This window comes from Pseudozyma flocculosa (assembly GCF_000417875.1).
Source record: "Pseudozyma flocculosa PF-1 unplaced genomic scaffold scaffold00009, whole genome shotgun sequence".
Taxonomy (NCBI): domain Eukaryota; kingdom Fungi; phylum Basidiomycota; class Ustilaginomycetes; order Ustilaginales; family Ustilaginaceae; genus Pseudozyma; species Pseudozyma flocculosa.
The window spans coordinates 51,236-78,782 of record NW_006920877.1 but is presented as its reverse complement, the minus strand read 5'-3'; the positions used below and the strand labels follow the sequence as shown (position 1 = coordinate 78,782).

General features: G+C 67.4%; 7 protein-coding genes across 7 annotated transcripts in view; 1 reads left to right on the top strand and 6 right to left on the bottom strand.

Annotated features, from left to right (window-relative positions):
- The window catches only part of PFL1_03004 (uncharacterized protein), a gene marked incomplete at both ends in the record, with an annotated part of 7,723 nt that extends 5,921 nt beyond the window's left edge, over nt 1-1,802 (bottom strand). The window contains 3 exons of the mRNA XM_007880521.1: nt 17-1,265; nt 1,414-1,619; nt 1,722-1,802. Of these exons, the coding sequence (XP_007878712.1) occupies nt 17-1,265; nt 1,414-1,619; nt 1,722-1,802 (1,536 nt within the window). The remainder of the gene's footprint in view (nt 1-16; nt 1,266-1,413; nt 1,620-1,721) is intronic.
- A 1,561-nt stretch (nt 1,803-3,363) lies between these two features.
- PFL1_03003 (uncharacterized protein) lies at nt 3,364-7,428 on the bottom strand (the record flags this gene model as incomplete). The annotated part of the gene is made up of 1 exon (XM_007880520.1): nt 3,364-7,428. The coding sequence occupies one exon, from the start codon at nt 7,426-7,428 to the stop codon at nt 3,364-3,366; it is 4,065 nt and encodes a 1,354-aa protein (XP_007878711.1).
- A 1,609-nt stretch (nt 7,429-9,037) lies between these two features.
- PFL1_03002 (uncharacterized protein) lies at nt 9,038-10,343 on the bottom strand (the record flags this gene model as incomplete). Its single annotated transcript, XM_007880519.1, has 2 exons — nt 9,038-9,714; nt 9,845-10,343. 2 exons carry the CDS (start codon nt 10,341-10,343, stop codon nt 9,038-9,040), a joined length of 1,176 nt encoding a protein of 391 aa, XP_007878710.1.
- A 713-nt stretch (nt 10,344-11,056) lies between these two features.
- PFL1_03001 (uncharacterized protein) lies at nt 11,057-13,341 on the bottom strand (the record flags this gene model as incomplete). The annotated part of the gene is made up of 5 exons (XM_007880518.1): nt 11,057-12,342; nt 12,446-12,582; nt 12,716-12,864; nt 12,983-13,202; nt 13,319-13,341. The coding sequence occupies 5 exons, from the start codon at nt 13,339-13,341 to the stop codon at nt 11,057-11,059; spliced, it is 1,815 nt and encodes a 604-aa protein (XP_007878709.1).
- A 1,379-nt stretch (nt 13,342-14,720) lies between these two features.
- PFL1_03000 (uncharacterized protein) lies at nt 14,721-16,280 on the bottom strand (the record flags this gene model as incomplete). Its single annotated transcript, XM_007880517.1, has 1 exon — nt 14,721-16,280. One exon carries the CDS (start codon nt 16,278-16,280, stop codon nt 14,721-14,723), a length of 1,560 nt encoding a protein of 519 aa, XP_007878708.1.
- Nucleotides 16,281-20,073: 3,793 nt separating this feature from the next.
- PFL1_02999 (uncharacterized protein) lies at nt 20,074-21,737 on the top strand (the record flags this gene model as incomplete). The annotated part of the gene is made up of 2 exons (XM_007880516.1): nt 20,074-21,527; nt 21,572-21,737. The coding sequence occupies 2 exons, from the start codon at nt 20,074-20,076 to the stop codon at nt 21,735-21,737; spliced, it is 1,620 nt and encodes a 539-aa protein (XP_007878707.1).
- A 1,028-nt stretch (nt 21,738-22,765) lies between these two features.
- PFL1_02998 (uncharacterized protein) lies at nt 22,766-27,433 on the bottom strand (the record flags this gene model as incomplete). Its single annotated transcript, XM_007880515.1, has 1 exon — nt 22,766-27,433. The coding sequence occupies one exon, from the start codon at nt 27,431-27,433 to the stop codon at nt 22,766-22,768; it is 4,668 nt and encodes a 1,555-aa protein (XP_007878706.1).
- Nucleotides 27,434-27,547: the final 114 nt, after the last annotated feature.

Genomic DNA, 27,547 nt, shown 5'->3' with positions numbered 1-27,547 from the left:
TGTATTCGTCCTGTACCTTGCCCTTCTTGATGTCGTCGAGCGGCTCGAGGAAGGCGTTCATCGGCCGCTCGCCGATGAGCTTCATGAGGGTTCCGAGGCCCGCCGCGCCGGCGTCGCGGACGTCGGGCGATCCGTCGCCCATGGCCGCGACGAGCGCGTCGCCGATCGGCTTGATGTCGCCCTTGGCTGGCGGCGTCCGCGTGGTGCGGAGGCACCGGACGAGGAAGCGGATCGACTCGGTCTTGACCGACGGGTTCTTGTGCTTGAGCCCGTTGAGAACGTTTTCGAGAATGTCGGAGAACGAGACGGTCTGGAAGATGGCGTCGAGCGTCTTGGCGAGCACCTCGACCGTCGACGCCTTCTTCTCCTTGAGCTTCTCGATGATCGGGGGCACCACCTTCTCCTTGTAGCGCGCGAAGCCCTCGCGCAGGCCCTTGGCCATCGCCTCGAGGCACTGGCACGACACCAGCACCACGTTGATGTTGGCGTCCTTTGTGATCTTGTGCGCGAGGCTGTCGGCGAGGCCGTCGAAGCGCGAGTCGGGCTTCATCTTGAGCGAGGAGTTCATCACCTTGAGCACCGCCTCGAGCGCCTCCTTGCGCTCCTGCCACTTTTTCGACGCCAGCATCTCGTCGAGGTTGTCCGGAAAGTCGCGGCTGCCGAAGACGTCGACCGGGTCGGCCAGGTCGTACGGGTCGATGTCGTCCTCGTCGTCCTGGCCGCCCGCGCCGTCGTCGGCCGCATCGCCGCCCGCGTCAGCCTCGGCGGCGGGCGCCGCTGCCGCCGCGGCCTCTACGACGGCGCGCTGCGAGATGAGGAAGCGGGTCGGCGTCGACTTGCCCTCGATGGCCTCAAACTGCTGCCGCAGCTCCTTTGCCTGGATCTCCTTGAGCGCCGAAATGGTCGGCTCGATCGCGGCGCCGATGCAGCGGTAGAGCTCCTGCGCCAGCAGCGCGCCCTCGGCCCGCACCGTCTTGTCCGAGTGGGCAAAGATGTCGGGCAGCTTCTTGAGGATCTGGTTGGGCTTGACCTGCTTGTGACCAAAGTCGCGCGTGAGGTCCTTGAGCGCCGCCACGCAGCCCGCCACCACTTTGGGCTGCTTGGCCTTGAGGCCGGCGAGCAGGTCGCTCGTCAGGCCCTCGCAGCCCATGACGTCTTCGTTTTCGGCGTAGAGCATGACGAGCTCGAGGGCGTTTTTCTTGGTCCCCGCCCGCGTCGAACCGAGACACTTTTCTACCAGCGAAGGCACGACGACCTCTCGTGTCCTGGGCAGCCAAGGCAGCGACAGAGACGAGAGGACGGAGAGAGGGGGGTTGGGGACAAGAAGCCGTCAGCATGGGCGCGTCGCACAGGGCTCGGGGCCCGGCCAGCGCAGACGACGCTGGATCGGGTGTCGCGACAGCGTCCGCTCACCTTCCCGCCGCGTTGCCGCCGAACTCGACAAACGCTCGGGCGGCGTCGACTCCCTTCTCCTGCGCCACAGCGTTGCTGTCGACGACCATGGCGCGGATCAGCTCCGGGTTGCGGGCGTACGTGCGGAAGATTGGATCCGCGTCGGACGATGTGCGGGCGAACGACTTGACGAGCTCCTCGTATGCCGAGACCCTCGCCTTCCAGGCCTGCAATCGGGTCGACGGTGGGTACGTTGCCGAGTGGCCCAGTCGTCAGTCGGAAGCTCGTCCCGGAGTGACTGGACGATCAGAGCTGGATGCGAGGCTCACCTTGGACGCTAGCCTGTCCTCGACCGACATCTTGGTAAAGTCCTCGACCGGGGGGGCGCCCCCCGCAAACTCGCCGTCCATGGTGGGCTCGCCGTTCTGCCTCTGGGCAGAGCTGCGGTGGTGGTGGGTATGTGCCGAGGTCGGATAGCCGAATGCTCGACCCTAGCTGTCGGCGCGGGGCGGGGCAGCCAGAGCGGTGCGGCTGTCTGTGGGGCGGCGGGCGGAGCGGAAGGCGGGGAGGTATGTCGGTGCGGAGGTGTCGCAAGAGTCTAGCCGGCCGGCGAGGTTGGACAGGGCTCAGTAGTGTTGGAAGCAGGCAGTGCTGTGTCGGTGCTGCTGACAAGTCGAGCTGCCTGTGCAGTATGCGGATACGGTTCGCTGCTGGACGGCCAAGCAGCAAGGGTGGGAGAAGCAGGGCTCAAGGACGGTGTGGTCCTCCTCCGGGGGTGATAGCGTAGCGCAGAAAGTGGTCGTCGGGTGTCGAGCAGAGGCGGCGTCGGTTGTATTCCACGACCGAGTATGTCTGGAGAGACGATGTCTGCGTGGTGGCGTTTGTTGGCTAGGTCGACCGTACAATTACAAGGACAGGGGCAGGAGGCCGGATCGTCGTCGGTCGGCAGTCTGGAATGCTGGCGGCGGGCCGTCGTGGTCCTTGAGGCGCGAGTGGGTTAGCGCAGGGAGGGTGGAAGGTTGATGCGCCGGCCGTTGCTTCCGTTGCTGTTGCCGTTGCCGTTGTCGTTGTCGTTGTCGTAGGGATAGGAAGAGGAGGAGAGATGGGGGATTGATGGTGGTGACGATCGTGTTGGCATTTGCGTGCGCCGATCCGGTCGAGTCGAGTCGGGGCGGTGTTGGTCTGGCCTGGCGTGGCCTGGCGCGGCCTGGCCTCTGCGTGGCAGGCGGGCCTAGTTACCTGGCCTTCGTCTGGTCACGCCCGCGTCCTGCCCTGTCCTGCGACGTGCGCCCTGCGTCTGCCTGGCCAGGCCCGGCCTGGCTGCCCGCGCGCGGGTCGGTGGGTGGGCCAGAGTCGAGCAGCCTCGAGGCCCGATTTTGGATTTTGGATTTCGGATTTTTGGTTGCGGGCTTGTTTTGACGCCAGGCCCGTTCGGGGGGCGCGCGTCAGGGAAACACCCCAGCAGAGAGCCAGGCTCGGCAGGTGGGCGGGCGAGCCGACGGGCGGCCAGAGCGGGCGGGAGAGACCAACACCTTGCTCTCCCCTCGACGTCAAGATCCTCGCCCCTCTCCGACCAGCATACCTTCGCAACGCTGTCCTTCCTGCTGGTACGATCGCACTGTCGCCGCCATATCGCACCTCCGTCCAGCACCAGGGATTGGGCTCACAACGGGGCTGGCAACAGTAGTAGTCGAGGAGCGTCACGTTGAGTTTTTTACTCGGCGCCTTCGGGGTTGGGGGGCCGAGGGGGAGGATGCCGCCAGCGTGGCGACCCGCTCTCCTCCGAGTCCTTCACCCAGCCGACCGTCCTCCCTCCCTCTTTGGCGCCGGGATAGGCGCGGGTGTATGTACATATAGGCAGCATTCGTTACCACTTGCTAGCTCTCTCTTGCCCTCTCCTTCCGCCTGCGATTCTATCCGTCGCTGCGTCACCGCGTCGCCGCGCCGCTGTGCCGCCGCCCCGCCCGCCGCTCAGTCCCGCCTGCCAGCGCCGGTGGCGACGCGGATGATGCGCTCCTTTGCGTCGCGCACCGCGTCCTCGCTGCCGCGGATAAAGCAGACGCCGCCGCTGTCGCGCGGAATCTCGATCGACGCGCCGCTCTCGCTCTGGATGCTCGACAGCCCGCTGCCTCCGCGCCCAATGACGCGCGGCACCGACGACTGCGGGATGACCAGGCGGCCCTGGTGCGAAAACTCGCCCGCCCGCTTAATGGCGCTGGCCACCTTGGCGCTCGCCTTGTCCAGCGACGCCTCGTCCTTGCCCGTCAGCGTCCACGACACGCTCTCGTCGTCCGACGCCGAGAGCTCCTCGATCGAAAACTCAAACTCGTCGTCATCGCTCGGGTCGGCGTCGATGCGCGCGGCAGACGACGACGAAGCCGCTGCGGCGGAGGCACCGTTGGCCTTGGACGAGCCCACGTTGCGCGGCGTGTCGACGCTGACGCCGTAGTCGCTCCGCAGCTGGCGGAAGAACTGGGGCGTGGCCAGCTTGGCGTGGATCGAGCGCGGCACCTCGACCACCTTGGACGCCGACGCAAACGAGTCGCGGATCTCCTGGGCGATGGCCTTGCAGCTCTCGGCGTCGCCCGAGATCTTGACAATCGTCAAATCGTTGCCGCCGGCCAGCTCGTCCTGGTTGACGGGCGTGCCCGTCGACGCGTACTCCTTCCAGCCGGGGAAGACGAGGCGCACATTGTGCTTGGCCTGCAGCTCCGACTGGCGCGAGCCGCCGCGGCCGATGAGCATCCGCTGCGCCTGGGGAGCCACGACGACGCCGTACACGACGCGGTCCGCCAGCACCTTGGCCGCCTTGGCCAGCTCGTCGCGGATCTTGGCCGCCAGCGGCGCCGGGCCGCGCACCGTCACCACGTCCGTCGCCTTGTCGCCGCGGCGCGGGAAGAGGACGTACTGCGCCGACGCCTTGGCGTCCTCGGGCCCACCGGCGCGGATGATGAGGTCGCGGATGTTGGAGCCCTGGGGGCCGATCAGCAGGCCGTGGTGCTCGGGCGCGATGGTGAGCGTGTAGGTCTCCTCGGCGTCGACTTCGCTGGCGATGCTCTGGATGGCCGCCTTGGCCGCCGCGACGGCCTTCTTGGTACCGCGCACGCGGACCTGGGCGGTGCCCTTCTGCGCGTCCTCGCCGTCGACGTCGATCTGCGCCTCGCTGTCGTCGCGGATCTGGTTGATGGTCGCGCCGCCCTTGCCCATGATGCGCGCGATCGACTTCTTGCTGATGGTCAGCGTCACGACGTTGTTGTGCTCGCGCTCGTACTCGAGCAGCTCGAGCAGCTCGGCCTTGGCGCCTTCGACGCCCTTCTTGCCGCCCTTGATGATGACCTCGTCGGCCTTCTGGTCGGGACGCGCCGGCTTGGCCGACGACGACGGCGGCGCGGAGCCCTCGGCGCCTTCGGGCGTCGACGTGCCCGTCGACGACGACTGCGCCGCGCTGGGGAAGTTGATGCGCACGCCATACGTGTCCTGGAGGCGGGTGACGTACTTGCCGCCCTGCCCGATGATGCTGCCGTGCATCTCGGCGGGCACCTTGACGGTGATGCTCGTCTCGTCGGCCAGCTTGTCGACCTGCGAGAGCAGCCGCCGCTTGGCCTCTTCGACATTCTCCTTGCGGCCCGTCAGCACCACCTTGGTCGTCGAGCCCTTCCTCGTCTTTTTCTTGCCGTCGGCGTCGGTGGCCGACGAACTGGGCTCGCCAAAGTCGATGCGGATGCCCAGCTCCTCGCGCAGCTTGGTGACGGCGGCGCCGCCGCGGCCGACGAGGTGGGGCACGTGGGCCGAGTCGATCGTCAGCTCGGCGACGTGGCCATTGACGATGCTGTCCTGCTCGGCCTCTTCAGCGATGCGGCGGAGCTCCTTGACGACTCGCGCCACCTCGGAGCTGGGGCCGCGAACGACGATCGAGTCCTCGGAGGTCGACGACGACGACGACGACGCCGCGGCCGCCTTGTCGCCGCCGGACGACTTGCCGGAGCCCAGCTTGACGGCCACGGCGCGGTCCTCGCCAATGATGGCGTTGAGCGTGGTGCCGTTGGGGCCGAGGATGGCGCGGTGGAACTTGGCGGGGACGCTCAGCGTCTCGGTCTTGAGGTCGGCGGCCGCCACCTGGGCCTTGACGATGTCGTCGCGGACGCCGTCGAGGATCTCCTTGGCCTTGGCGTCGCGCGCCTTCTTGTCGGCCGGCAGCGACGCGACGACCGACGAGCCGCCGAGCACGAGCAGGACGTCGGAGCGCGACTCGCCGTCGGTCAGGGCGGCCGAGGCGGGCGGGAAGATGACGTCGACGCCGCGGGCCTCGTACTGCTTGAGTCCCTGAGCCTTCTTGCCGATGATGATGCGGTGGAGGAGCGGGTCGACGTCGATCTCGGCGACAAACGACGGGGCCACGCGCTTGACGAGCTCCTGGATCGTCTCGCGCGCCTGGGCCACCTCGGCGGCGTCGGCGCCGACAATCTCGATCTGGACGGTGCCCGACGACTCGACGATGGCGGGCCTGGGAAGGTAGATCTGGACGCCCTGGACGCGCGGCACCTTGCCGCTGACGTTGAGCCAGCGCAACACGTTCTTGGCGTGGTTGAGGTCGTTGCCGGGCGCGCCGCGATGGGCGGCGACGACGTCGACGACCTCGACGCGGACGGCGTTGGCCTTCTCCATGGCCGCCGTCAGGGCGAGGGGCAGCTGGCTCTGCGGGCCGCGGATCGTGACGCTGTCCGACGGGTCGTCGATGCTGGCCAGCTCGACGCTGCACTGGGTCGAGGCGAGGATCTCGTTGGCGGCGTCGCCCACCAGGAAGCGGTGCTGGCGCTTGGGGATGCTGATGGCGAGGGTGCGGAAGGAGCTCTTCATCTCGTCGACCTGGCTCTCGATGGCGGCGACGACCTTGGCCACCTTTTCGCGGTCGCCCGAGACGACGATAGACAGGTCGCGCTCGCGCTTGGGCTCGGCACCACCGTTGGCGGCGGCGTCCTCGTCGCCCTCCCTGGCGGGCAGGAAGGCGGCACGGGGAGGGACGCGGACCGAGACGTCGCCCTCGCCCACCTCGCTCTCGAGCCTGGCCGAGTTGGCGCCCTTTGCGCCAGAGATGAAGGGGTAGAAGACGTGGTCGATGTGGGTGAGGCGCTGGGTGGTGCGCGAGGTGCGCTCGGCGACAATGGCCTGGATCATGGACTGGGCCTGCTTGGCGTTGATCTCGTCGCCCTCGACGGTGACGGGGATCTGCTCGTCGTCGTAGTCGACGTCGCGGGAGGCTGCGTTGCTGGCGGGCGGGGCGTCGGCGGCGGCGGGGTCGCGGGGAGGGACATTGACCTTGACGCCGGTCTGGTCGGTGATGGCCTTGAGGTTCTTTCCCTTTGTGCCGATGACGAAGGCGCGGAGGGAGGCGGGGATCATGACCTGGATCGAGACCTGCTTGGCGAGGAGGACGGTGAGCTCGCGCTTGGCCTGCTTGATCGAGGCTTCATCGGCGGCGCGGAGGACAAAGGTGGTGGCGCCGGCCTTGCGGGTGGTGCTGGCCTCGATCTTGACGCCCTTGTACTTGTTCTGGACGCGGCTCATGGCGGGGCCGAGCTTGGGCAGCGTGTCGGCGGAGATGACGAGCGAGAACGAGTGCTGCTGGACGGAGCGCTGGATGACGGGGGCCGATCCGTTCCAGGTAGAAGCGGAGCCGACGGTGGCGGGCGACTTTGCGGTGGCGGCGCTGGCGGGCGATCCGGGGGCGAGCTTCTTTCCCCACTGGCCCTTTGGCTGGGCGGGGGCCGATCCGAGCGAGGGAAAGGCCGACTCGGAGGAAAAGTCGGGCTGGGCATCCTTGTTCCTGTCGGCGCTGGCCTTGCCGTTGGCGGCGGTGCTGGCGCCGTGGTGGACGGCGGCCGAGGAGGCGGGCGGGAAGGGGTCCTGGGTGAGCGACGGGAAGGGGTCCTGGGTGAGGGCGGGGAAGGGGTCGGCCATGGGAGCGGGCTCGTTGGCAGAGCCAGCGTCCGAGAGGCCGGCCTGGTGCTGCTTGAGGAAGTCGGCGGCGGAGACCATGGCGAGCGAGAGGACCGGGTGTTTGAGGCGATGGGCGTAGGGCAGGGGAGGACGACGATGAACCGAAGACGACGGAGCAGACAACGACGACGACGACGACGACGACGACAAACGTGTGCGACGACGGCGGCAGCAGCAGCAGCAGCGACGAGGACGGCGGACGGATAGTACGATGAACCGGGGGTGAAGGGGTGGAAGAGGGGAAGACGAAAGCGGAAGGGTCGTTAGACTAGACGTGTCGGTGGTGGCTAGAAGGTGAAGAGGGGATCGGAGGGGGAGGCCAGACGAGAGAGTGGGGCAGGCGGGGCCACCAGGAAGAAGCGGGAGAGGCGAGCGGACCACAGGCAGGCCGACGCCAGGCAGACGACCCGCCAGCACCAGCTACCAGCACCTGTCCCCAGCACCAACTGGCCTGGCCCACACCGGCCAGCGCAGGTGCCAGCCAGGTCAGGCCAGGAAGAAGCGGCGCCGGGTCTCTGGCTCAGCCCCACGGCCGCACGCACGGTGCCTGACAGGCTGTCCAGGTCGGTCTGTCCAGCCCAGCCATGCCCAGTCCAGCCTGGTTGGTCGGCCGGTGGGCCTGGGCCCGCGGGCAGCCCCCCACGCTCGCCGAGACTAAGTTACGCCCGGGCCTTTTCGCTGGCGTTTTGCCTCGTGGCCAGCGGCTGGCTGGCCTTGCTTTTTGGCTGGGCGAGCTCAAAATCCATCTCTTCCCGCTCCGTTCCAGCAGCGGCGCCACCACCCGGCCCGCCTCTGTCGTCCTTGCTCCTGCTTCCGCAGCACTCAGCCCTGCCCGCCTCCCCGCCTGCTTCCCAGGCCGTCTAGGTCTTCACTCCACGCTGACCGTAGAGGCCGCAACGTCGTCTCATTCCAGGGCATGGACAGGTGTGGTCTTGTCTAGCGGCATCGCCTCGCCGCCTCGCCATTTGGGTCACTGCGTCGATCCTGGCTGCTACTCTACCTTCTCGTCTCTTCATCCTCCTTCCATCTGGCCGAGATCATGATCGTCCCAGCCTAGCCCGTTCAGCAACGGGCAAAGGCGGTCCCGCTTCGGCCTGGAAGTGCACACGGGTCGCGTCGAGGCGCTCCGCCAGCATGCCATACTGCTTGCTCCGTAACGTCCAGCCGACCGATGCAGCTGTACGTCGAGCCCGTGTGGCCCCGCAGCTCGATGATCGTCATCAGCCCGCCCAGCGACTTGCACTCGAGCGCACCGGCGACAGGGCAGGGTGCGCGTGTCGCTGCGATGCCGTGGCAGATTCCTCACTGCTAGTGGTGGTGGTTCTGGCCGGCGAACCGAAGCGGGTCGCTCCTCTAGGCCTGGCCAGCCAGCCCAGCACGAGCCGGTGCGCGCCCGCCTCGAGATCACATCCCGAGTACACCCACACACGTACCTCCCCAATCTCAGAGGTGCCCCTGCATGTCGAGCGCTGCGACCTTGCTTCCTTTTCCCTCAGATCCTCGCCGTCGTCCGGTCTCGGTCGAGTCTAGCAAAGGTGGATTTTATTTGCGATTCCGCCACTCAGTGCTATCGTCCTGGTGTATGTACAAGCCGTACACGCCCGCCCGCCCTTGCAGCTCGGATCCCTGCGCTCGCTCGCCCGCCCCCTCACGGAAGCACGATGTACTTCTGCAGCCTTTCGGGGATGGCATCGGCGAGGCCCTTGCTCTCGAGCCACTTGCGGCTGAAGAGCCTCGCCTGGTAGCGGTAGGCGCCGTCGCAGAGGATCGTGACGACCGTCTTGCCCTTGCCCAGCCGCTCGGCCATTTTCTTGGCGGCGACGACGTTGAGGGCGGAGCTGGCGCCAATGTAGATGCCCTCCTCGTCGAGGAGGCGGTAGACCATGGCGATGCTCTCCTCGTCCGGCACGTGCACCGAGTCGTCGAGCACCGACACCTCCTGCTTGAGGTTGTCCGTCACGCGCCCCTGGCCGATGCCCTCGGTGATGGAGCCGCCCTGGCGGTCCATGAGCTTGCCCTTGGTCTGGATGTACGAGTGCAGCACCGAGCCCGGCGGGTCGGCCAGCCAGCACTGGACGCGCCCCTGGGAGCGCTCCTTGAGGTAGTGGGTGATGCCCGCCAGCGTGCCTCCGGTGCCCGTGGCGCAGATGAAGCCGTCGAGCTGGCCGCCGTTGGTCTGGTCCCAGATCTCGGGGCCCGTCGTCTCGATGTGCGCGCGGCGGTTGGCCGTATTGTCAAACTGGTTGGTCCACACGGCGTTGTCGAGCGACTCGGCGTGCCGCTTGGCCTGGTGGTTGTAGTTCTGCGGGTTGTCAAACGCCACCGCTGATCGGGGTCGACAGGAGGCGTGCTCGCGGGTCGGTCAGCCAGTCGCAAGGCAGCGCCACCGGCACGCGCAAACGCAAAGGACAGGGGAGGGGGGCACCATCTCTTCGACGACGTCGGTGCCACTCACCGGGGACGGGGTAGACTTCGGCGCCGAGCATGCGGAGCAGGTCGATCTTTTCCTGGCTCTGGGTGTTGGGCATGTAGATTACGCACTTGTAGCCCTTTGCCCTGCAGACGTGTGCGAGGCCGATGCCCGTGTTTCCGGCGGTGCCCTCGACGACGGTGCCGCCGGGGCGGATGAGGCCGCGTTCCTCTGCGTCCTTGACGACAAAGAGGGCGGCGCGGTCCTTTACGCTGCCGCCCGGGTTCATAAACTCGGCCTTGCCGTAGATTTCGGCGCCCGTCTCTTGGCACAGCGTGTTGATCCGGATGAGGGGCGTGTTGCCCACGGCGCCGACGAAGCCGTTGACCGGGTTGAGGTGCGCCGCGGCGACGGCGGGCAGCGTCGACTGCTGGCGCGCAGGGACGAAGCGCGCCGCCCTGCCGCCGGTGCTGCGGCTGCCGCTGCCAGTGGCACCGCGGAGGAGGCCGCCGAGCTGGCGAGAGAGGGTGCGCGAGGATGCCATCGTGACAATCGGGCGGCGAGGTATTGACGGACTCGACTGGCAGTGGGGAGGGTGACGGCGGTGGCGGTGGCAGAGGTGGTGGTGGTGAGAAGGAAGTGGGAGCCAGGGCAGTAGTCTCAAGCTGGATCGAGGCGGCGTCGAGCCAAGAAGCATCGCCCTCGTACCCTCGGCCAAACCCCGAACGGCCGGCCTCTTTCACTTCTTCTCGCTGACTCGGCAGTCGGCCCGTGCAGCCAGCCGCCAGCCTTAGGCCCGGGCAGCAACCTAGCCTGAAAATGGCGACATCGGTGCTTCACCCCGCGTGGCAGGACGGCAGGCTGGCAGTCAGAAGAGGCCGCCCGCTTGTCTCCAGCCCCCCGCATCCCGAGCTTCCTCCGCTCCCGCCAGCAACCGCTCAAGACGCCCACCAAGCCCACCACGCCTCAAGCAAGCCAGACCGATCGTTCCTTGAGTCTGTATCTTGTGATGGTGGGCCGGGCGGCTGGGCAAAAGTGGGGGCAGCAGCTTCTATGCCCTGTTGGCGCGCGCTACAAGTACAACAGCTGACAGCAACCGGTGGCCGAAGCAGGCAAGGGCATGTGCAGGAATAGGCAGGGATCGACGCATCGACGACGGAGCAAAGGGGCAGGCGAGCGCCCCAGCCGACACGCCGGGTCGAGCAGACAGAGAATGGGCAACGGATGCAGGCAGAGACAGGAAGGAGAGGGCCGCGATCACACCTCCCTCGCCACCGACGTCGTCGTCGCTGCCGTCGTCGCCTTGGCCACCATGCTGCCGCTGCGCGACCGCCGCGCCGACGCCTTCCACGCCGTCGGCGGCCCCACCTCTTTCGAAAACTGGCCAGACGGCGGCCGCTGGTGGGTCGACGATGCCCGGGCTCCCGCCTCTCGCCTCACCGCCGGCGTCGATCCCATCACCGGCAGCGCCGAGCCCACCCGCACCTTGGCCGGCGTGCCTGCCGCCGCTGCCACCGTCCCCGAGTGCAGGCCGTTGCTCGAGATGCTGCTGCGTCGCCGCGCGATGGCCACCGTGCCCAGCCGCGCATTCTGCGGCAGCAACGCCGCTGGGTCGTGGTCCATGAACTCGAGCGGCGACGGCCCGCGGCTGCTGCCCGGGTACGGCGTCGAGAGCTGCGAGCTCGGCGTCGCCGACCGCGGCAGTCCTACGTTGGGCATCGGTGGCGTGCCCCGGTCGCTCATCCTCGAGCTCGGTCGCCGCGTCGTGGAGCGCGACAGCCCGCTCGTCGGCAGCGGGATCGAGCTGGCGATGCTGGTCTTGTTCTCCAGGCTGGGCCGCGGGCCGGTCCGCCGCGCGCTCTGCGACAGCGTGGGCGAGGCGTAGCCGGCTCCGCCACCGCCGCCGCCGCCGCCCGGACCCACTGAGCCCATCCTCGAGCTGGGCCGCGGAATCGAGCTCTCGACGGCCGACACCGAAGACAGGTTGCGCGCGCTGATGATCCGACCCTCGAGCGTCTTCATCTTGGCCACCATCGTCTGCATCATGACCATCGAGTTGACGCCAGACGTCCTGGATCCGCCGGCCGTCGTCGGCGTCCGTGGAAGGCCGCGGACCGTGTCGCGCAGCGAGCTGCGTCCGACGGGCGAGCCCGTGGCGGCGCCATCGCGGCCCATGGACGGGATCGCGCGCGTCGACTTGGACCGCACGATGCTGTCTGGGCTCTCGCCCATCGTCGGCGTGGCCACCAGGTCGCGGACATCCCGGCTGCCTCGGCGGGCGTGGGCCTGGATGCCAGCGACGCGCTGGGAGAAGTTGGTTCGCCCCACGGTGGGCGACGCCAGGGCCTGGCGAGACGACGGGCGGTCGGCCGTGTACGAGACTGGCCTCTCGCGCCTCCGCAGCGAAGAGGGCCCAGCCTCGGACGAGGCTGCCTCGTCTGCCGAGTGCCGGACGTTGGCGTCCTCGGGGATCGTGTCGGTCCTGGAAGTGGCCCGGCTGCGCGTCGAGTAGTCGCGGAGGACGGCCACCTCCTCGGCGAGGTCTGTGAGGGTTCAATCAAGCAAACGGAGTCATCGGAGCGGGGTCAGCAGAGGTCCAGCTTGCTGGCCTACCTGGACGGGCGAGCACGGCGTCCTGCTGCTCACCTCTCAGCTCGTCCTTGAGTCGCTGGTTCTCGTCCTGCAGCGCCGACTTCTGCACCAGCTCCTCCTCTAGCAGGGCCGTCCGCTCGATTGTCTTGTTGTAGCGGCTCTCCATGTCGGCGAGCGACGAAGCAATCATCCTGCGATCAGGAGCAAGTGCGGCCGGGAGGATAGGCGGACGTACGCGGGTGCAGCCATGGCAAGTCAGTCGTGACGTCGCACGAGCGCACGGTGAAAGACGACGACTCCCTGGCCTGGCCTCGTCCGACTCACCTCTCGGCATTCTCGAGCTCGTCGTTGTCCATCTCCATGTCGCGCAGCTTGGCCTTGTACAGGTTGTGCGACTCGCGCAGCGTGTTGAGCTCGCGGGTGACGCTGTTCATCATGCTGCTGTGCTCTGCCAGCGACTTTTGGTACTTGAGCTGGCGGGGTCCGGGGTCAGAGGGAGCGAGGATCGCTTGCGGGCGTCGAGGATCAGCGATGTGCCTAGCTCGAGCTCGCGGTGTCGTATCGGCCGGGGTCGCCTCCGCCGGTTCTCACCTTCCAATCTTCGACGCTGTCCTTCAGCGACTCGTTTGCGCGCTGTAGACCGCTGATGGTCTTGCTGGACGCCGAGATTTCCTTTTCCATCTCGGCCTCGAGGTCTTTGCTTGACTCCATGAAGTCGGTGAGGGAGCTCTGGGCCTCGCGGAGGGCATCCTGCATGTCGGCCACCTTGGACTTCCAGTGCTTGATCTCCTGCTCCGGAGTGTCAAAGTGCCTGCGCGCCGTAGCGGACGAGGTTGCAAATGGTCAGCTTTCGTGGGAGCGCAGCGGGGCTAGGCGAGGCGAGGAGAGGCGAGGAGAGGCGCAGAGCGATGGAAGGCGGCGACTTACGGTGTTGCTTCGTCGTCTGACATGGTGGCGGCGGCGGCTCGTTGCGGGTGTGGCTAGATTGGCTGTGGTGGCTGTGATGTTCGCTTGCTTGCTGGGTCGGTCGTGGCCGTAGTCGTGGTCGTGATCGCGTTTGCTGTCGTGGTCGTTAGGCAGGTCGTAGAGGAGTGAGGAGTCGTGCAGTGCAGGTACGGCTCGCCGGTCCCGCAATCCAAGGAGGTGCTTGGGCAGGTGCGGTTACAGTCGCGAAAATCCGATGGACGGATGCGACACGGCGATTCGGAGTAGGTTGCTTGCAGGCGCAGCGATGGCGAGCGGGTGGGTGGAGTGGAGTCTCTCTCGCTCTCTCTTGACGGAGGGGCCACGCCGGCTTCGTGGCGTGTCGTGTTGCGGTATGCCTGGTGGAACGAGGTGGTGGAGAGAAGGATGCCCACGAGGAACGCAGGCGTGCGCCCGGTCCGTGGGTCGACCTGCTTGCAGCTGCCTGCCTGCCTGCCTACCCTGCCTGCCTGCCCGCCCGCCTGCCTGCCTGGCCCGAGCCGTACGTGGCGCATGCAAACAAGCCAGCAGCAGCCTGGCAGCGCCCGCGCCCGCGCCCTCGCCAGCCGGCGCCCGCTTTCGAGGCCTCCGCCCTCAGCCCGCAGGAAATTGCAAAAAGATCAACACACGGGGCCTGGCAAGCGAGGGCCCGCTTTCAAAACATACACACGCAACGCCTCAGGCCAGGCCAGGCCAGGCCAGGCGTCCCCACCACCAGCCCCTCGTGCACGCGCGTCCAGGTAGACTGACGTGGGCGACTCGCTCTCGACCTGCCTCGCCACCACCACCACCGTCCTTATTGCCTCCATCCTCACTCTATTCTCCTGCCAGTCCCGATACATCGATCGAGCACGCTCCCGATCGGCCGAGCACGTGCTGCACATCGAAGACGAGTGACACAAGGTCGATTAGCGGAGCCTGGTGGTACGGTATTAGAGGGACGCAGACGGCGAGATGCGATACGATGCGGTGCGATACGATGCGGTGCGATATGATGCGGTGCGGTGCGGTGCGGTGGGATCTAGTGTATGCCTGGATGCGGGGGCGAGACGTCTACATAGATGGTCCATGGGGGGCAGCTGACGGACGGTGGGGCGGTGTGAGAGTACAACAGTTGGCCAGAGAGGGCGTGAGGCGACGGGAAGAGAGGTAGGAGGAGACCAGACGGGCGATGGGCGATGGGCGATGGTTGACGCTTCGATGATAGACGTATGAGCCTGCTCGTCCTGTATCGAGGCGAGGAAGTGGTCGAGGTTGAAGTCGACATCGAGATCAAGGTCGAGGATGGCGAGGCGTGGCAACCGAGGGGCAAGGACAGGATGGAGAGATACGGAGCAGATGAGACGGTCGAGGTGGTGCTGGCCTTCTAGGCGGAACCGTGCGGACCGGGGATCAGTCCGAGGCCTTCGCCGAGCAACGCGCCGTGCTCTCCGCCCGGGGCCTTGACGGTGGTCGCTTCGAGGCCCGACCAGGCCATCTCGAGCGAGTGGCTGGCGGGAGCCACGGGCTGGCTGACCAACTCGCTCTGGCTCGACGGCGCGCCTCCCATCGAGCCGGCGGGCAGGACGTTGATCGCGTACTGGGCCTCGAGCCTGGACTGCATCTGGATCGGCCGGTGGTAGGCCAGGTCCGAGGCGCGTCGGGCCGGTGGCAGCGGCAGCGGGCTGGCCATGGGCGCCTGGAAGCCGCACCAGCCCTGGCTCAGGGGGAAGTTCGAGAGGCTGTCCGACTTGAGTGGATCCTGAAGCTCAAAGGCGGGCACGGCCTGGGGCGGAGACGAAAAGGTCGAGCTCGGATCCAACGGCGGCGTCACCAGCGAGTCGACGTGACCCTGCACTTGCTGCTGCTGCTGGCGGTGCTGCTGTTGCCCCTGCAGCTGGTGTTGCTGGTAATGGTGCTGGTGCTGGTGATGCTCAAGGTGTGAGAGGCTGTGCTGCTGCTGCTGTTGCTGCTGCTCCTCCTCGTGCCGCTGCTGGTCCAGGCGTGGGTGAGGTTGGGGCGGTCGATGGGCGGAATGGTTGAGCAGCGTCGGAAAGGTCTGAGCGCAGTAGTCTGCGTCCCTAGCGCGGGCGTCTCGCGCATCGGCTACGGCGCAGTCTGACGGCATTCCACGCGAGGCTTGGCGAGGGGCGAGGGAATCGCGCGGCGGAAAGGCAAAGGCCGGCGCGCAGAGGTCGACTGGCTTGTTGGGCTCGTCGCTGCCGCCCTGCGAGAGCGCGGTCCGCGACTGCTCAAGGGGCAACGACCACGGCGACAGCGGTTGCGACGGAACCGCGCCTGCCTGCGGGTGGCATTGGCCTGCCGGTCTTGGCATGTGCGGGTTGAAGGGAGGGCCGCTCAGCGATGCCTGGCGATGAAAAGCCGCCGTGCCCTGCATGTGGTGCGCTGCTGGCGCGGACGCCGCCCACTCTGGAGGCGGTGGCGAGGCCAACACATCGTGAGGCGTCGTGTAGACCCCCTGGACCCCAGTCGAGGCGTGATCCGGGTGCGATGCCGCAAGCGAAGAGGCGGACGACGATGCATAGCTGTTGCGATGGTCGAGGTAGGGAGGCTGGAAGCCCTGCAGCCCAGCGCTGGCGTCGAAGCTGAGGCTGGTGGGGCCAGAGGGCATCCAGTCGTGGCCGCCCTCGACCAAGCCGTTCTGGAGGATGGGGCCGGACCACGACTGTCGCTGCCAGGGATGGTGGTGCTGGGTCTGGACGACGTGGGGCGCGGCCATAGGGTCGAGGTGCCAGCCGCGGCCGCCCTCGCACCGGAAGGCGGCGGCCATGGCAGCCACCCGGGCGGCCTGGGCCTGCTGCATGAGGAGCTTGCGCTTGGCTCGGAGCCGGCGCTGGGCGAGCTTGTTCTGGTGACGCCGACGCTCGGTGATGGCGTCGGCATCGAGGCCGGCGAGGCGTCCGGATGAGATCCTCTTCGATGACATGGCCGATGGCGAGCCGTCGTGACCGTCGCAGAGGGATCAGTGGCGAGAGCGGGCGAGGGTGAGGCTGTGAAGTGAAGTGAGGTCCGTCTCGAGGCGAGGTGCTGGTGCTGATGCAGGAAGCCTTGGCAATCGAGAGTCGGCTGACGCAAGATCACCGGAGGGGAGGGGATGGCACACTGGGATGACCTCGTCACTTGCTCAGCTACGGCGTGGGTGGGTAGTTATAGGTATGCAGAGGGGGAGAGGCATGACCTCCTTCGTCAAGTCAGCAGCATCATCCGCCTCGACTTATATGTGTGACCGTGTGGTCTGTCGGCCGGCCGCCCCCTCTTTGCCCTCTGGCCGTCCTCTGAGGCGGCACGTCGTGGTGACCCGAACAGCGTGGGCTGGTCAAGGTTGGGCTGCGCTTAGCTTGGCTGGGCCGGGCCGGGCTGGGCTGGGCCGGGCCAGGCTGGGTAGGGGCTGGGCTGGCTTAGGCTGGGCCGGGCTGCGTTGCGAAATGAGAAGTCAACCGTACGTTTGCTCTCGCCCTATCCACCGCGGCAAAGCCTCCCACCCGCATGCCCGGGCGGTGGGCCAAGGTTGATTGTGGGCCACCGGAGCATTTCCGGCCCCTGATCCTCTCTCTGTCCATCTGCCTGTCTATCCCTGTCCTTCCGGGCACGCACGAAGGATGTCTCTGGCCCATTCGTGCGGGCATCGTGCCTGTCCCGCGTCAAGGTAGGGGGAGGCGCACGGAAAGAGGGTTGGGCTCGGCGGGCAGCGATACCCTCTGAGCCTTATTGCTTGGATCGTCTTGGATCCATGATACCGTGCTGAAGCTTTTGCATGCACAGAGAGGCTAAAAGGGCAGCATGCACGTACGCTTGCCCGCCTTGGTACGTCGTACGTCGTAGTTTTCCGGGCGGGGAGGACAAAGAAGGCTAGGGCGAGGAGGGGCACGTCGGCCAGGAGAGTAGGACCATGCGCGCCGCGATGGTGCCCGCCCGCCCGCGATGGTTGGGGAAGCAACGTCTGCGACTGCGACTGCGACTGCGACTGCGCTTGCTTGCAGTCGAGGAAGGTGGCTTCCCGGCTGCATGCGGGAGCACAAGCAGGCAGGTAAGAAAGAGTAAGGTGGGTTGGCGGGCGCGACGAGTTGCCGTTCGCCGCAACACAATGGCGGGCCAGCCGCGCCGCACCCGCCCTCGAAGGACGGTGCAGACCGCCCGTCGTGTCAGTCGATGGAGCTGGCCGCAGCCTCAAAGCCGCCACCCAGCGGCATGTGCGCTATTCGCACGCCTGCCCATGGATGCCCTCGAAGCGTGTGTGCCGCAGCGGCGTCCTCGACGTGCATCCGCAGGTGCAGCGTGCGTGCGTCGTACGGCGCAGCGTCGACCCGTCAGCGTGGGCGACGCCTGATGATGCTGTTTTTGCAGCCCTACCGTCAGCCAGCTGGATGCCGCCGACGAGCCCTACCTCCCTACCTTCTGGGCGCGCGCGCCTGGCGTCGCCAAATGAAGTCGGATCGGAGGTGCAACGACTGCAGACCGAGCGTACGTGTCCATGCGCTGCAGCGTGGTGGCTGGCTGGCTTGCTTGCCTGCCTGCCTGCTCGCTGCGGGGAGGCGGGAGGATTCAGAGTGGGGGAAGCACAGGCTCGGCGGGATCCCAGTGCAAAGAAGCTGGCAGTATCCGTAATGAAGTCGATCGACCGGCTGTAAGAGCCGCAGATAGAGCCGCACATACTTATTATTATTGGCTGTCTGGCCGAACCTTGCTTAGCCTCGATATCGCTGCTCGACCCGCCTGCCCTTTGCAGCGCTTCACGGCGCAACAAGTCATAGGTGACGCGCGAAGCTGCCATCGAGGCGTAGCGGCTTCAACTACTGTAACGCCAAGCCGTACAGCAGGGCGTGCCGTTGTATGTATGTGTACGTCGTCGTCATCGCCGTCGCCGGTGCGGCTTGCAACCTGTTGCAGCCATTGCTTATCCGGCTGCCCGCCTGACCGCCTGCCCGGTTGCATCCCGACGCCACAGCTGGAAGACCACGAGCACACGTTTTTCCTCTGTACGGGAGAGGGCCATTGGTCTGTCGTCGGCGCTCCGTCAGCGGCGGGCACTTCCTGCAGTCCTGGCAACGCGGGCGGGCTGGCTGGCTCGGCGTGATGAGACGGGCGCGGCTCGGGACCGTGAGACTTGCGGGCGTTGCTGGTGGAACCGTCAGTGAGGCGTGCGGCGGTGGACGCCCATCAAAGGCTCGCAAAGGCGAAACGACTATCGGCGGCGATCTTAGGCAACGGCTCCCAGGAGCCGACGGGCGGTTCCAAGGACCGGGTTCGGCCACCGTCGACCGTGGCGACGCGTGCGCCCCCCCTCTGCTGGCCAATTTCTGTGAGCCCCTTCGTCTAGCACCCCGGGTCTGCCTTCTGAGCCCACCCGCCGGCCGGGGTAGGCTGCCAGCCGCCCGAACCCCGCGGCTCGTTCGCAGCCGCAGTGTGTGACAGGCTGGATCGACTGCGTAGCGCTGCGTCGAGCGCGCTAGGCCGTTTGACTGTCAGCGGTTTGGGTGGCGAGATGATGAGATGCTGGCGTTAGTCCGAGTAGTAGCGTGGACCGGTACCGGACCAGCAGCATGGTGCGAGGAAGGACAGGGCGTCCCCAATGATTGTGATCAGGCGGATTAAGAGGGGCGAGAGGCGAGCTGCTTGGCTGCCCCCGATGCCGCTAAAGCACGCACGCACGCACGGGGCCTGCCTCTGGGATGGCTCGACGTCCGTCTGGACCGAGCCCGTGCCGAATGGGGGGCAGAGCCAAAGGGCTATGCGGACAATGCCATCGGGTTGGCTGTCCGGGTAACAAGGCTCCATGGTGATGGGGGCTACAAACAAGCAATTCGAGAAGAAAGGGCGCGAGATTTCTGGCTGAGCTCCCTTTGCAACCCGAGCCTCATGAACAGGCAGGCAGGCAGGCAGGCACGGATCCTCGCGTCGCGATCCTGAGATCACCTGCACAGGAGGCCAGCAGCGGCCATTGTGCTCGCAAATGAAGCGGCGGACGGCGAGCCGGGCTGCCTACCTGCCCGACCTTTCAGACAAGGTGCCGGACCTCGCGCCATGTGGTGGGGAGCCGCACATGGTCGAGAGGACGAGCGTACGTGTGCGGCTGCCCGTACCGCGGAAGCCCGCCTGAAAGGCAGACGGGCGTGGGGCGGTGCCCAGGATCTCGGTGCCATCGTTCCGTCGAACCAGGACTGGCCATACTCATGCTGTATCCCCCAGGGCAGATGAGAGGGAAAGAGGGGTCCCGTCTGCAGTATTCTGGCTGGGAAGCGATGGGAGGGTGGGTTGGTAGTCGACGGCAGAGAGGCTCGGTGCCAAACAAGGGTGGTGGCTCACGGCAACAAAGGGGCTGGCTGGCCGGCCGGCCAGGGGCCTCGGTCGCTGCTCGGGTCCGACAGGGTCCCGGGCTGGCCTGGCCATTTTTTCCAAAGAGGGGCCGGGCAGGCGGACGAGGGCTCCGAGCGTGGCCTGCCGAGCCCGTGCCTTGTGGGCGGTCCTGTCGCTGGCCTCGGATCTTCCTCTTGCTCCTCAACATCCTCCTCCTTGGCCATCTCGCTGCCTGCCGACAAACGCACTCGCCTCCTCCTTCATCTGTCGATCTGCGTTTCCGTCACACTTGGAGCCGTCCACCAAGACCTGTCCCTAGCTCGAAACGCACGCGGATCCGGGGCACAGACCACCACCTTACATCCCTCAATCAACCGGCAGCTTCGCACCTCCTCGAGGCAGAACCAGCCCCAACCGACGGCAGCATGTCGACCCCGTCCACCCCGCAGATGGCGGGCTCATTTCAGAACAGCCCGGATCCATCATCATCGTCTCCCGCTGCCGCCGCCGCCGCCTCCGCATCTGCGCCAGCCGCCGGCAAGGGATCCAACCCGCCCAAGCAGCCCAAGCAGCCCAAGCAGCCCGGCCAGAAATCGGCAAAGGAGCTAAAGGCGGAGCGCCGAGCCGCAAAGATCGCGACCAGGCCCGATGGCAAGGCGGGCGCGGGAGGTGCACCCGGCGCGGCAGGCGGCCCATCGACTGGGCCAGCGGGAGGTGCCGGCGCAGCAGCAAACCGAGGTTCGCACCACGCTGGCGCCAAGGGAGGGAGGGGAGGCGCAGGCGGCGAGGGCGGGGGAGACGAGGCGCAGTCGATGGGAAGGCGCGACGACGCATCGCGGAGGAGCAACCAGTCGCAGGCAAAGGGCCAGGGCGGCGCCAAGCAGCAGCAGCAGCAGGCGGCGGCATCGCACCACCACCTCGGGTTCCACGAGTCGCAGACGGCCGCCTCGACCATCGGCGGCGTGTCGCTCTTTGGCAACGTGTCGCAGCCGCGCTCGTCGCAGCTGCACACGCAGTCGATTGTGTCGTCGTCGTACCGGTCCAACATCCACCCTTCGATCCTCAAGCTGAGCACGCAGCTGTCCGAGTTCCGGCTGATGGGCGCCGACTCGCGCGCCATGGGCCTGCTGCAGGCGCTGGCCGACGTCATCCGCGACTACCGCACGCCGCCGGGCGAGGTGCTGAAGCGCGACCTGCTGCGCACCGTGTCGAACCAGGTGGGCCACCTGGTCGAGGCGCGGGCGATGGGCACGTCGACGGGCGTTGCGACGCGCTACCTCAAGTACGAGATCTCGCTGTGCTCGGCCGACATGACCGAGGACGAGGCCAAGGAGCATCTGCTGGAGCGCATCGACCACTTTGTGCGCGACCGCATCGTCTACGCCGCCAAGATTATCCGTGCGCAGGCGGGGAGCAAGATCAAGGACGGCGACGTCGTCATGACGTTTGCGCGGTCGACGGTGGTCGAGGGCACGCTGCTGGCGGCGCACCGGCAGGGGATCCGGTTCTCGGTGGTGGTGGTCGACTCGCGGCCGCTGCTCGAGGGGCGGGCGCTGCTGTCGGTGCTGCTGGCGGCGGGCATCCCGTGCACCTACGGGCTGGTGTCGTCGCTGGGAGCGCTGATGCCGCGCGCCACGCTGCTGCTGCTGGGCACGGCGGCGCTGCTGGCCAACGGCGCGCTCTACTCGCGCGCGGGGACGGCGACGTGCGCCATGATGGCCAAGGAAAAGGGCATCCCGGTCATCGTGTGCTGCGAGACGTACAAGTTTTCCGAGCGCGTCCAGCTCGACTCGTTTGTCCAGAACGAGGCGGGCAGCCCGCGCGACCTGCTCACCTCGGACGACGAGGCGGCCCCCCCGGCGGCGGCGGCGGGGTCAACGTCGGCGGCGGCGGTGATGGGGATGAGGTGGGCCGGCCGGTGAGCGTGGGCGAGTGGGAGGGCAACGCGAGCCTGGGACTGGTCAACCTGCTCTACGACGTGACGCCGCCGCGCTACGTGAGCGCCGTGGCGAGCGAGGTGGGTCTGAGCGGACCCGAGAGCGTCTCGGTCATCCTGCGAGACTACAAGAGCGTCCTGTACGGCGTCTAGGCGCGCCGCGGCCAAGAAGTGGCGTCGTCGATGCCGAATTGAATCTCTCACAAAACCCATTCACGCGGCAGCGGCATCGCGTCCCGTCTCGATGGAAGCAGGGGGGTCGTGGTGGTGGTGGACGAGCGCACGGCGCAGACGAAACGGGCGGGCAAGGAAATGCACGTTGTGCTACGCTTTGCTACGGTACGACACGAATCGATGACGAGATTCGGGAGGGCGAGGTGTGAGACGACGAGAGGAGGATAGTTAAAGGAGTGTGGAATGTGCGACGAGGAGAGGTAGGGATGGAGGGGAGGGAGGGATGGAGGGAACGTGGTGGGTTTCGCCTTTCCGCGATACGAGGCGATGCCTGCGACGCAGGGCGAGAGGGCAGCGAGACAAAGAGAATGACGAATAGGGGGTCGATCGTCGTCGTGGCGGTGTCGTTGTGCAGCTCTCTGTCTCTCTCCCCCTCTCTCTCCTAGAGCATGCGCCTGCTGCAGCGACCAGCACCGACGAAGACGCAAGAGAAAATGAGGCAAAGGAAGGGAGATAGAAACAAGGGAGCAGCGAAGAAGGACGGAAAGAGAGGGAGGGGAGAGGCCAAGAAGAGGGCAGTGCGCTGCGGCGCGCGTGCGCGCAAGAAAAGGTTCAAGGGCAGGTCAAGAAAGGAACGGGGTGGATGGCAGTGCGTGCGTGTGTGCTTTGCGAGGGCCGGCAGCGCTGGCGGCGGCGGCAGAGGCGGTGGTGGTGACGGCGACAGCGGCTGCGACAGCAGCGACGATGCGCGCGCGCGCGCGCGCAGGGTCGGCGCACCGGAGGGTCGGCTCGCGGGTATCTCGAGAAAGACGGCGGCCCGGTATTCGGCCGCCGACGGATGCTGGGAGGAACCAAGTCTTCTTTTAGGTGGGGGGGGCATAGTCCTTGCCGGCCCAGATCGATGGGCCCTTGCGTCGATCGACCCGACCGCGCAGGCCGACCGAGGAGGCCCTGGCCTGAGGATCGGCGACGGAGGAGAATGAAAGCCGCGAGGCGGAACGCGGCGGTCATAGCACGTACGTGCTCGGGATGACGCCTGTCCGCCCCTCTGCGTTGCGCGCCAGCCACCAGTGCTCGTCCTGGTCGTCGAGGATCTCGATGGCCTCGCCGGCCGTGACGCCGAGCTCGCTCTCGTGGTTCGGCACAAAGTCGTACCGCGCGTGGGCAGGGATGCCCTCGGAGCCCGGCGAGTCGTCCTGGTTGTCCATCATCTCGATGGCCCCGGCGCCGGCCGCCGCCTCGCCCGCGCCGTCGAGGTACTCGCCCTCGTCGGTCAGGTACTGGGTGCGCGCGCTGTAGCCGGTGTGCGCGCCTTCGCTGTGGTACTGCGATGGCCCTGTGCCGTCGCTGTTCTCCATTGTCCCCATCTGTGCCGAGTCGTGCTTGTCGTGGCCGGACGAGGATGTCCTGCCCGCCGCTGCTGCCGCCCCCGCTGCCGCCCCGCCTGCGACGGCAGCGCCGGCGAGCGGGAAGCCGTCGCGGCCCACCATGCCGCCGCCGCCGCTCGCACCGGCTCCTGGCCCGCCTCCGACCATGGCGTTCTCGGTGGCAGCGTTGAGCGTCGCCAGCAAGCTCGAGGGGCGCTTCTTCTCGCCCACGGCGAGCGAGTCCTCGCTGCCCGAGATGGGCACGTCGACCTGCTCGTTGGGTCTCCGCCGGCTCAAGGCCCAGATGAGGCCGAGGAGGACCAGCAGGAAGACGATGCCGAGGCCGATGGCGATCGAGATCAGGATGACGAGGCCGACGGCGAGGCGGTGGAGGTTGGGGAACTTGAGCACCTCGGTCGAACGGCTAAAGGAGCGGACGATGCCCGAGGAGCCATTGAGGTTGGTCGCGCGCAGGAAGGGGATGTAGCCCTGCCCGTCGAACAGGAGGCTCGAAAGCCGGCCATAGCTCTGCGTCTCGAGATTGCCGCTGACGACGAGCAGGCGGTTGTTTTCGAGGACCGAGTTGCCGGCGTGCGCCTTGTTGATGGGCACAAACGTGAGCTGCGCTACGCCCGAGTCGCCGATCAGCTCGCCACCGTCGACGGCCGTGTACTGCGCGCCGTCCCACTTGGCCAGGTAGGGCGCCGTGTCGTCCGAGGTGCGGCCGGCGACAAAGATCGAGTTGGGGTTGAGGTCATCGACGCTGGCCGCCGTCGCGGGCCCGGGCGCCTGTCCGGCGCCGGTGCCGATCGATCCGAGCGTCGACCACATCTGCGTGTCGAAGTTGTAGCTGGCCAGCGCCGCCTCGACGTTGTTGACCGAGACGGATCCGGCCACGATGAGCTGATTGGCCTTGCCGCCTGCAAAGTCAACGGTCGAGATCTCGCCGCCCACGCCCGCGCCTAGCGGCGTCCAACGCAGCGCGACACTGTCCCACTCGCAGATGTTCATGCACGGCAGCGAGCCCGCAGAGTCAAAGTTGCCCGCCACGATGATCGTCGACGTGTCGGGGCGGTGGTTGATCGAGGTGACCGAGAGCTCCTGGCTGGTGCGGCTGTTGAGCGCGGCGGCCCTCTCGCTCCAGGTGCCCTTCTTGAGGTCGTAGGTCTCGAGGCCGCCGTCGCCGCCGACGTAGAGGATGTCGGAGTCGACCAGCAGCGATCGGATCACCGTCAGCGGCGTGCCGTCGGCCATTGTCGAGGCGGGCAGGGGCGGAAAGGCCGACAGCTCGCCTGCCTTGTCGTCGTACATGGCGAGGTTGCGGACACCCTCGGTGGTGCTAAAGTTGCCGCCGATGATGTTGACGTAGCTGCCGTCGTCGCGCTGCCAGAAGGCGCTGGCGAGCACCTCGTTGGTGCCGGACGAGGCGAGCGACGAGGGCGACAGGGCGCTGGCGCGCTTCATCAGCGAGGTCTGCGACTGCATAAAGGGCGATGCCGCCTTCACCTCGGAGCGGGGAAGGAGGCTGCGGAGCCTCGACTTGAGGCTGCCGCCGCCGGTGCTGTCACGCGCCTCGAGGCGTTGCGGGACCTGCTGCGAGCGTGCCGCAACGGCGCGGCGACGGGCCCCGCTGCTGCTCGACGACGGATTGGGCGCGTCGGAGCTCTCGGTGGGGACCGTGAACTGGAAGTTGAGGCTATCAATCGTCGGCGGGTCGCCGCTGCGCTCCGGAGCTGTCAGCTCGACTGCACCGGACGCCGAGTGGTGGCTGATGGCCTTGACGCTGCCGGCAACGTAGCTGCTGTCGGATGCAGCACTCGCCGACGAGGACGCGGCCGTCATGGTTCCGGAGAGGAACATGCTCTGGGTCTGCCAGGCGTTGGAGGTCGTGTCCCACACCGCCACGCCCGCCTGGGTCGAGCCGTTGACGCTGTCAAAGTCGCCGACGACGAGCAGCTGGTTCGAGGGCAGCGGGGTCAGCGACAGCACGGCGCCGTTGGTGCCGCCGCCGAGGGGCGCCCACGTGTCCGCCGCAGGGTCGTAGCGCGCCACGTACGAGACGGCGGCCGAGTTGTCGGCGAGGCGGGTGAAACGACCGCCAGCAAAGACGGAGCCGCCGACGGCGGCCAGTGCGAGAACCTCGTCGTTAAGGCCGCCGTTGGCGATGTCGACGGCCTCCTTGCCCTGGCTCTCGTCGGTGAAGGCGGCGATGTTGGCGAAGCTCGTGCCGTTGTTGGACTCGAAGCTGCCGCCAACAAACGTCTTGCCGCCGGCGCTGACGACGGCCGACACGTACTCGTTCTCGGTGCGGCGCACGCCGCGGCTGAAGAGGGTCGCCGAAAACGTGTCGATCGCCGTCATGGTGGTGTTGGGCAGCGTGCCGGTGCCGTTGTTTCGGATCGAGGCCACGGCGTCGTCGAAGACGTTGTACTCGAGCACGCCGAAGCCCGTCTGGCGGCTCATCGACAGCGTCTCGTTCGAGTCGCGGAGGACGAAGCCGATGCGGTCGGCGACGACGGTGAAGCGGCTGCCGCCCGACGGCGCGGGCGCATCGTCGGGGATCGAGAGGATCACGGTCGGGCTGAAACCGTCGGCGGCCTTTTGGATCTCTCCCGAGTAGATTTCGACGGTGCGGTCGTCGGCGTTGGTCTGCGAGATGCGGGTGAGCCGGCCCTGGGAGTTGGCGACGGGGAAGACGTTGACGTTGACGTCGGTCCGCTCGCCGCACTGGCCGCTCTTGGCGCAGCCGGGCACAAACATGTTGACCGTGTAGTTGCCGTTGACGGGGATGTCGACGGAAAACGTCACGGTGGCGTCGGTGTTGGCCTGGAGGTTGCTGTACGAGTCGGTGAGGGCGAGCGCCGGCTCGCTGGTGCCCGAGAGCGTGGTGACGGCCGTCGGGTACCAGCCGCCCTCGGTGGTGGTGGTCGACGAAGTGCCGTTGACGCCCTCCTCGGGCGAGTTGCACGCGCCGCGGTTGAGCGCGTTGTAGGCGTAAGCCCACCCACCAGACGAGAGCAGCTCGAGGATGTGCAGGCCGGCGCCGGCGCCGTAGTGCTCGGACGCGGTGAACTGGACGCCCGTCAGCGTCTTGACGCCGCCGGGCGCGTTGTTGGCCGGGACGTCGCGGATCAAAAAGTCCTGGTAGGGCAGCGTGGGGTCCTGCGAGAGGGTGCAATTGTTGGTGCAGGTGACGTTCTGGTTGGTCTGCGGGTCGAGATAGAGGAGCTCGAGCTCGGTGTTGTCGGGGATCGAGACGACGCCAAAGGTGCGCGTGCCGCGGCCATCGATGAACGTGTTGCCCAGGCGGATCGCGCGGACGTCGAGGCTGCGGAAGGCGCGCGCCGTCAGCCGGCCCACGGCGCCGTCCTCGAAGAGGTAGCTGTTGTTGGGGCCGTCGCCGCCCTGGGGGCAGAGGACCTGGGCCGGGTTGCTGTAACCCTGCTCGCCCGACGAGGGCCCGCCGACAAACTCGACCTGGCCGAGCGAGATGGGGGCCAGCGCGTTGGTGAGCGACGACGCCGAGCTCCTCGTCCCGGACTCGAGGCCGTTGGCGCCGATCGACGCGAACCTCGTGTCAAACTCGCCGCCGAAGCGCACCAGCGAGCTGTTGGCGCCGGCGGCTATCGCGTTGACGGTGCCGTTGAGGCCGCCAAAGGCGATGGGCGACCAAGCGGCGCTGTCCTGGCTCCACGAAGCGACCGAGCCGAGGTAGCGGTCGGTCTTGCCGTTGACGGGTCCGCTGAAGCTGCCGCCGGCAAGCACCTGCCGACGCTCGGCGTCGCAGTAGAGGGTGAGGACGTCGCCGTCGAGACCGCCTCCCAGGGCGTCGAACGCCTTGGTCTGGGTGTTGTAAGAGGCGATGTTGCTGACCGAGGTGCCGCCGATGGAGAAGAAGGTGCCTCCTACGAAGACGGTGTCGGGCGATCCGGGCAGCTGGCAGATGGCGCGGATGGAGCCGCCGCGCTCGGTGGCGCTCACCTTTGTCAGCGTGCCATTGCCGGCCCTCTGCAGCAGCGTCGAGGCGTTGGCGTCGTAGGTGACGTTGGGCCCCGACGATGCGCCCGTCTGGTTCCAGATCTCGAGCGCCGCAAAGCTGCCCGACACGCCGACGGCGCCCAGCAGGCCAAAATCGATCGAGGGGAAGTCGTCGGCGGCGGCGGCAATCGACGGCCCACACATCAGAGCGGCCATGGCCGAGGCGGCGACGATGAGCCTGGACGACTGCCGTATCCGCTGTCGCATAGATGACCTTGTGGATGTCGTCGGCAGCGATTGCCGCGCGGCCTTGGACGATGACGCTGGCATTGTGGACGTGGTGGTGGCGGTGGTGGTGGTGAAGGTGGTGATGGTGGTGACCTGCCGTGAGCTCGACCCAGGGGCGGGTGGAGTCGGCGTTGACGGTCGTGCGAGAGGATCGAG